Source organism: Caloenas nicobarica, chromosome 20, assembly GCF_036013445.1.
Source record: "Caloenas nicobarica isolate bCalNic1 chromosome 20, bCalNic1.hap1, whole genome shotgun sequence".
In the NCBI taxonomy this organism is placed as follows: domain Eukaryota; kingdom Metazoa; phylum Chordata; class Aves; order Columbiformes; family Columbidae; genus Caloenas; species Caloenas nicobarica.
Genome location: NC_088264.1, coordinates 3564462 through 3573409, shown reverse-complemented (window position 1 = coordinate 3573409; position 8948 = coordinate 3564462). Strand labels below are relative to the sequence as shown.

Here is an 8948-nt window from a genome sequence, read left to right as displayed (position 1 = left end):
GAGAGATTTAGACACACATATATATGTGTGTGTATATATATATATATATTTTTTTTTTTTTTAAATGGGGCTGCTGCCTTCCATGAAAAGGAACCTCACAAAGCTGTGTAACATTCTGATTAGTAACAAATATCAAACAGGATAATATAGATAACGCAAAACTACGCAGTCCAAGCATAACTGGGAAAGGAAAAATGAAGTTCTTGTCATTTAGAGCAATGTTTTCACTTTGGGATTCAATATATTCATTATTCTACTAAAGGTTTTAAAGACTAGGCAACTGAAATCAAGAACATTGTTCACAGGCAAAGGGGGGTTCCTTCCCCAGAAACATTAACTGTGGTTAAACACACTGGCTTATTTTGTGGAAGTCAGTGTTTCTGCTCTTTTTTTTTTCCCCTTCTGTCTATGGTCAGAGCAATTATGTATCTGAGTGAAAAGATGAGGCTCCTTCCCAGTGTGACCTTAAAACCCTTCACTTCAGCAGACATGACCCCACTTGTGCAAATGTTCAAACTTGTTCGAAGCTCAAACGTGTTTCTGCGTCTCTGGTGACCTAAGAGAGGCAGAAACGTGCAGAAATCCACCAGATCCCTCACGTGTACAGCGCCTAGGCGCTTTCTTAGAAAAGCTTTCTTGAATTAGACCATGCTCGGTCTGCACTTTCTGCTAAAATGTTGACTGACACAATCACAAGAAGCCCATCGTGCTGTAGTATCAGGGGTGATTATTTTCTTTTGCCATGAAACATAAAGCCCGTGCTGGTTTTTAGCTCTTGTAGTAACAAACGTGTGTTTGAGCTTGGGCTTCACCAAGTTCAGAGCCAAACCGCGTACACCAGAAAAACCACCTTGGTTGGAAGAGATCAAGTCCAACCATAACCCACCCCTGTCACTGCCCCCTGTCCCTGAGAACCTCATCTCCATCGGTCCAGCCCCTCCAGGGATGGTGACTCCACCACTGCCCTGGGCAGCCTGTTCCAGCGCTTTACAACCCTTCCTGTGAGGAAATGCTGCCAACACTCAACCTCTCTGTGAGGAAAAGGCTTCCCGCGCCTCCCCTCCCTCCCGCCGCGCTGCCCACGGCCCTTTCCCCTCAGTGCGCCGGCGCGCAGCGCATGCGCCGGGCGGCGGGCGGGGCGGTGCCGGCAGGGAGCGGGGCGGCCATGGCGAAACACACAGTGTCCTCGGCGCGTTTCCGCCGGGTGGACGTGGACGAGTACGACGAGAACAAGTTCGTGGACGAGGAGGATGGAGGCGACGGGCAAGCGGGGCCCGATGAGGGCGAGGTGGATTCGTGTCTGCGGCAATATCCTTCCGCCGCCGGGCGGGAACGGGTCCTGTCAGGAGCGGCCCGGGGCGGGGGGGGCGCGGAGCGGCGTTCGGCGGCACCGGGGCTGCCCTGGGTGGAACAAACGTGCGGGGGCCGGAGAGGGGCGACCGGGGAAAACGGGGGGACGGGGGAAGGCGGCAGAGGCGTCTCGGGGTTGCGGTGTGTGGGAGGTGTCTCACGGTGAGAAGGCTGGAGGCAGGTTGCGGTTTCCTGTGTGCTGATGGTAATTGCTGCCCTACGTTGCAACCCGTGCTGGCTGTTGGGGGAATCATCACATCCACTGAACCTTAAGGCGTGGACAAGCCAGCTCCCAGTAATGGGCAGGAACAGCCCCAGGTGCCAGTACAGGTTGGGGAAGGACCTATTAGAGAGCAGTGTAGGGGAAAGGGAGCTGGGGGTCCTGCTGGACAGCAGGGTGACCATGAGCCAGCACTGGGCCCTTTGTGGCCAGGAAGGGCAATGGGACCTGGGGGGGACTAGAAGGGGGTGGTCAGTAGGTCAGAGAGGTTCTCCTCCCCCTCTGCTCTGCCCTGGTGAGACCTCATCTGGAATATTGTGTCCAGTTCTGGGCCCCTCAGCTCCAGAAGGACAGGGAACTGCTGGAGAGAGTCCAGCACAGCCACGGAGATGCTGAAGGGAGTGGAGCATCTCCCGTGTGAGGAAAGGCTGAGGAGCTGGGGCTCTTGAGCTTGGAGGAGACTGAGGGGTGTCCTCATCAATGTTTATAAATATATAAAGGGTGAGTGTCACAAGGATGGAGCCAGGCTCTTCTCGGTGACAACCAACAGTAAGACAAGGGGTAATGGGTTCAAGCTGGAACACAAGAGGTTCCACTTAAATTTGAGAAGAAACTTCTTCTCAGTGAGGGTGACGGAACACTGGAACAGGCTGCCCAGGAGGTTGTGGAGTCTTCTTCTCTGGAGACATTCAAACCCACCTGGACGCCTTCCTGTGTAACCTCACCTGGGTGTTCCTGCTCTGGCAGGGGGATTGGACTGGATGATCTTTTGAGGTCCCTTCCAATTCCTAACATTCTGTGATTCTGTGAATCCCCATCCTGGAGCTGGTTCTGTTGCTTTGCAAAGAGCTGTTGTCTGGTCCTTAACCCCCTGGCACAGGGAACATGATGGCTGCGCTGCAAGCGGCTCTGAAGAACCCTCCTATCAACACAAAGAACCAGGCAGTGAAGGTGAAATGGGAACTAACTCACTTGTGGGCTACTCCTTAAAAACCCTTTCCTTAAAAATGCCAGCCAGATGTGCTCTGAGGAAGGCAAGAGGGCTGGTTTGTAGGATATTCCTCTATATCAAAACATTCGGGACCTCTTTTCTTTTAATCCACATACCTTTAACTTGTTGCTAGGTCAGGTTTTGTGTGTTCTCCCGTGTGCCTTGGCTGTGTGTCGTGTGCCCTGGATAACTCCGCACATCTCCAGGTGCCCGTGCCTGATCCAGAGCTGGCAGCAAATAGACGTAGCCGGCACTGAACGATCAAGGAACCTCCACTGACTGAGGAAACCCTGCTGGCACAGCCAGACCGAGCGCCTGCAAAAAAAGAAGAACTGATGATTAGCGCGTCCAATCAAAATTAAGCCGTTAAAACCTCAGAGCACTCCCCCTGTGACAGATTGCTGCCTGCATGTATTTCTGAATCTCCCCAAAATAAACCTTGAATGGCTCATGATTGCGGCGGTGAGGAGCAGGCAGATAAGATGTGGCACTGCCCAGATGGCGAGCGCCTGCAGAGCTCTGTTCTCCTTACGTGAGCAGAGTCCCACAGGCACGTTTCCCTGCTGCTCACCAGGCCCCTGGTGGAGATTTTTTTCTGGTGGAGATTTTTTTCACCCAGCCCTTTCCTGAGGGTTTTCGCAGGGTATTGAGATCTGTGCTGCATAAGAGACTGATCAGCTTTGTCCTCACATTCGTGACTTGTTTCCATTAGGTCCATATTGATGTGTTTAAGAATAAACTTGGAAAGCAGTGGGATTGAAGAGGGCAGAGTGACTAAATTTTAATGTTTGGCTTCATTTTTAGTTGCTCTCATGGAACTTCTTATGTTTTTTACTTAAAGTTCTTCAGGCGAGGTCTTGCTAAGCCAAGCAGCTGTGGGTTATTAAATCAAATGAGGAAACTAACATCCATCATTTCTGAAGAAGGAAGCCACTTGAAGTATTTGTATAATGGAATTATTCAAAAGTCCAGCAAACCCAAGACCTTTTCCTTTCATCCTCCCTCAGTCAGTGACAGGTGAACGGGAAGAGCTGCTTTTTGCTGATTACAAGGCTAATCTGCCACTGTGATCATGCCACACGCATTCCTGGGCCTGAAACTACACCCGGATCAGCAAGCAAATGGTTATTAATGCAAAATATTAACGCTGCCAGTTTGCAGCCTGTGTGCCTGGGACAGGAGTTAACTGGTTTGAAAACTTCTGGCTTCCAGCAGTCACCTCTTCCAGGCTGGCCAAGGGCATTTCCATGAAATAGTTGTATCTCACTAAACAACACAAACGCATGGAAAAGGCCAATCAAGTACTTAATTCTTATAATTCTTTTGGAACCTGCCAGACCTTGAGTTTTATATGAAAATTTAGTGTTTAGCTGTATCCTCATTTAATAGGTGGAAATCGCAGACACAAGCAGAGAAGCAAAAAACGCAGAGCAGCACAAATGTGTTAAACTCTTTTATGCTGTTCATCATCGAGAGGACATATCTGTTATACATCATTATCTCAAAAACTGTCCTATTCAGACAGATTTTAGAATTGCTTTTCAAAGAAATTAAGCTAGTTTTGTTTGTTGGAGAGCTGAGTAGTATTTGAACGCACCTTATAGGAGAGTGAACATATCTCTGCCTTCCTCATTTGTTGGCAGGATCGCGCCGAAAGTATCGTTCTGAAGGTTCTCATCTCTTTCAAAGCCAACGATATTGAGAAGGCGGTGCAGTCGCTGGACAAGAACGGCGTCGACCTGCTGATGAAGTACATCTACAAAGGCTTCGAGAGCCCCTCGGACAACAGCAGCGCGGTGCTGCTGCAGTGGCACGAGAAGGTGCGTGGGTAGGGACTGGTAAGAGCCGCCTTTCGCTTTGGTAAATCGGACGTGTCGTCTTTCACACCGGGAGGTCCTGCGAGCTTGCATGCTGACTTCTTCCGATCCTCTGGGTAAAGATTCTGCAGTTAAAATTTGATTTTATGTCAGACCGAGGCAAACAAAATGGTTCCATCCAGTGACTCAAGCAGATGGAAGTCAAATTTCCTTCCTAGAGGGAAGCAAAATTTGCAACTCGGTTATGCAGGGAAATAAAAGCCTGTTAAATAACTGTCTTCAAAGCACACGCAATGATCCTTCCCAGGCACCCTGAGCGTGAGGGGTTCATTTTTAACATAAAGAGTAGGGAGATGCTCATTTGAAATACAGCCTTTCTGCTCAGCAGCTGTTTCAGTCCGTAACTACCTCGCCCTGGTGTTAATTGCCATGTTTCTCTTCTCAGGCCCTGGCTGCTGGAGGAGTGGGGTCCATCGTCCGCGTTTTGACTGCCAGGAAAACCGTTTAAATCCAGCAGCAAGCGGTTGCCAGCCGTCCACGGCGTGCAAAATGCGGGTACAAAACCCAAAGCACCGAATGCCATTGCTGCCCGGTGGGCAGCGCCTGTCTCTCAGCTTGCCTTCTCGCTGCTTCTTTCATACCTGACAAATAATGCATATCGTGATCTCTTTTTTTTTTTTTTTTCCTTTCTTCTGGAAAATTATGAAGGTGCAATTCTATTTCTAACAGGAATATTTGGTACTCACGAACATTTCAGTGACACGTATAGTGACATGTGCAAACTTCATGTTTAGGATGATTTGCGTTTGTGTGTAATTATGGCAGATTTGGACCTGACTTTCCAAGCAAATGCTGAGGGACGTAGGGCAATGTCTTAATTCTTTTCACTAGCCAAGCGGTGTTTTGATGCAAAATCTGTATTGGAGAAGTGGGGCAGCTATTACTATCAGTAACTGGACCACGGTTCCTTTGGTCCACCTCTGAACAGGACAGAAAGCAAAGGCTCCCTTCCCACCCCAAGTATCATTCCAGAGAGCTGAGTATTTGCCTTCACCTCGCATCTCACGGCCGGTTCAGGTTCCTCGTGATCGGTCAAACGCTTGGGTCCGCAGCTGGAAAATCACAATGGGATCAAGTTGTCCATCACGTAGTTTGGATGGTAGAATTTAAAAGGCTGATGGTCCATTTATGCTGGAGCCCAGCCCAGCAAACTCTAATTTAGGGAGCAAAGATCCTGGAGAAAAGAAGAAAAAGCAGCTTTCACACAGCAAATCACCTTTCAGCAACTTGAAAGGGATTTGATTTTTGTCAAGCACAACAACGTGGCTGCCTGGGGTGATCTGAGAAACGTGTACTGGTATCCACACCACCCTTGCAAAGCTCTCATAGGTTGTTTTCTAGATGCATAGGGCCTTAAAGGATACCAGACAGTTCACATTTCAGTTGCATTGTGCCACAGCGTGTTAGCTAGTGGGCAAATCAGGCTCCAGAATAAAGAAGAGTACATTAAAAAAATGAGGAAAGCCCAGGGCATCCCAGACTACGGATCACATTGAATGTTTAGGGCCAAGACCTAAATACGCGTGTTTTACATTCACCATTTTACTGCAGTTCAGTTGTGTAAAACTGTTGGGGAACTTGTGAAATCTTTGCTGTTTTTAGATATCAGCCTTTTTTTTTGTAATAATAATAAAGACCAGACAATAAATCGTCACTGAATACTTAGCCAGTGTCTGAAATGCCTTGAAGTTAACTGTTGGACTAACTATTTGCAGCAGGCTGCTGTTCAAGGATGAACAAGAGTAAAAAAGCAAGTCCCAAAACTTCCTCCCTCCAGTATTTTTCTGGATAGGTTTGCTTTCTAGCCATTATTTATAATGACGACACATGTGTAGCTTCATCCAGCTGGAAAATCTGTGATTATTTCAGTGAGATATTTAAACAAGAAGGCATGTTCCAAACCAGAACTATCTCTGCTTACGCTGAAATTGTTTTAATTGTATTATTGTATTGTATTATTAATAGAGGGCGAGATCCTTACAACCATTGATGTTAGATGCTTTCTCAGGAACAAAAGAAGGAAAAGGGTAATGGCCCAACATGGCAGTTCTGTGGACACTCCTAATTTCACAGCTGGCCTTTTGTTCGTCTCTCTGCCTGCCCCAGCTCCAGGAGATTAAACAAACATTTAATTGTTGGTTTTAATAATTTAACCGTACATACATTCATGCATATGTACAGAAGGCTCCTGCAACGATGGCTCTGTCCTTGCAGCTGCATTTGCAGGACTGTGTTTGGCTTCTCTGTTTCCTTCCATTCGTCCGAGTTTGGTTAAGACACCAATTGATCCTAATTTAAAAGAAAAAAAAAATAATTGCAGATAAAAATATTTTTTAAAACAATGTCAAAGCAGGTCAGCTGCCTCTAGGTGGCATCAGATAAACGAAGGCAACAAGAAGAGCCATGTAAGGTTCTTCAGATTCCCTCGGGTTGGGCTGTGATGCATTTAGAAACATTTACACAACGTATATTAATAAATCTGCCTCTGTGTTCAGGGATGTGCTCCCTGTAGGAGTCGCCTCCAGCCTGCAGCCGCCTGGCAGCAGTTGAGAAGAAAAATCCCTAAACAATTCAGTTTTGCAAAACGCATTTCCCTCCCTAAGATAAGGAAGCCTTCGATGAAAAATACGCGCAGATCGGACCTGCTCGCGGGGGGACAGCGTTTGCCAGGAAGGCTCAGTGCTTCTGAGCCTCGCTGGCAAACCTCCCACCGCTGCCTTTGGCCGGAGCGTGTGGCAACAGCACCTTATCGGTCACATCCTGCTTGTGTAACGGCCGAGAGAAACGGCTGTCCCCCCACTGCCCGCAGCCCCCGCCAAGCCCTGGGCTCCGAGTCATCCATCGCTTGGCCAAAGCATCCCCGCAGGCTCCTGCCTCACTCCCTGACACCGCTTAGGGAGCCAACCCAAAAAACTTGGGTCCTGCGTGGGGAGAGCTCAGACCTGCCATCCAGGGGAGGAGCTGGACACGCTCCATCTCCTCCTGCATTATAGATCCGTCTCCCAAACAAGGTCAATCCCCTTGGTCTTTCCTCAATACGTAATGTTTTCTACTGCCTGGATCAATCTCTTTTTGAGTCTCCAAAAATGATGATAAACTTGAGCGCGTTGTTGTTATGCAAACTCAAAACCAACTGCTGTGCGCTGGCTGGATTTTGAGCATTTCTGTGTATTTCTTACCCACATCTTGGTGATCTGCATTTGTGCCGGATTCCAAGAATCTCCCACGGGAGGTGTCACCAGCTCTGTTACTCACTTCCTCTCGGACATTGCTGTAGAAGAAAGAAGTTTGCCCGCTAAATCAACTTGGTAAGAGAAAGGGGAACGAAGAGACTCACTAGAAGGGGTGTGTTTGTCACAGCTTCGAAATTGCTTGAATGTTACACTAAAAATAACCGAGCAGCAGGATAGCTGCTCTGAGCGTTTGCATCTTTCAGATCCCACCTTTCTGTGAAACACAAGAAAAAACAAAACAAAACACACTTGCCACAGGTGATCTTCCACCCTCCTCCAGCTCCCCTTGTACCAGTTTTGGGCTCAACCTGACCCTCCCTACCAGTGTGTCAATTCAGACAATTAAATAAGCAGAAAATCATCCCTGCAGTAAGGTGAACCATTTCCTGCAAGATTGGGTTTTCCATTCCCGAAGGAATGGGAAAAGGCGTCTCGGAGGGGTGTTTTCACGCTCGCCGTGTCATTACTCCCACCCCTCTCCTTCAGCATCGCTTCAGCTGGTTACATTTCCCTCTGCGTTTTTTTCCTGGAGCTCTCAGAGTCTCCTCTGCGCTCCCGTCAGAAGCCCATGGAGCCAGCTGGGCGCAGAGGGATGCCAAGGACATGCTTGCAGCTGGAGAACCAAAGAGAGATCCAGGCTTCAGGGATAAGCTCAGTCCTACTTTTGATTAAAAAACATCCTTGCTCTTCAGCAGCTTGGGTTTCATCCTGAGCAGAAGGTGACTAACAGTCTCCTTCACCACCTCCCTCCTCTCATTGCCATTTTGTAGATTTTTGGGGAAATCTGAGCAAATGCACAAGGGCCAAGTCTTGCTGACATATTTTAGGCTCTTACAACATGCACGTCACGTCACTGGTAGACGCAGCAGGGGCAAAGTACTTCCAAAATAACTTAGAAACCACGTGTGGAGCACCCAGCTCCAAACCTGAGTCAGCAGCTCAGACCCCTGCGGTCACTGCTGCCACTGCTGCCACATGCTCAGTGCCACCTGTCCCCTCCAGCAGCCCTGCCTGCCAGGAGCTGCTTGCAGGAACCATCTAGAATCACAGAACAGTTTGGGTTGAAAGGACCTTCAAAGCTCCCCCAGTGCCCCCCCTGCCCTGAGCAGGGATATCTGCACCAGCTCCGGTTGCTCAGAGCCCCGTCCAGCCTGGCCTGGGATGTCTCCAGGGATGGTTCAGCCACCACCTCTCTGGCCAACCTGGGCCAGGCTCTCACCACCCTCAGTATAAAAAATTTCTTCCCCATGTCCGGCCTGAATCTCCCCATTTTTAGT

At 48.6% G+C, this 8948-nt stretch overlaps 1 protein-coding gene across 1 annotated transcript; it reads left to right on the top strand.

The window, feature by feature from the left end:
• The first annotated feature begins 1136 nt into the window (after positions 1-1136).
• Positions 1137-6097, top strand: ARPC5 (actin related protein 2/3 complex subunit 5). The gene is made up of 4 exons (XM_065649053.1): positions 1137-1309; positions 2450-2521; positions 4205-4381; positions 4824-6097. The coding sequence occupies exons 1-4, from the start codon at positions 1166-1168 to the stop codon at positions 4884-4886; spliced, it is 456 nt and encodes a 151-aa protein (XP_065505125.1). The 5' UTR covers positions 1137-1165; the 3' UTR covers positions 4887-6097.
• Positions 6098-8948: the final 2851 nt, after the last annotated feature.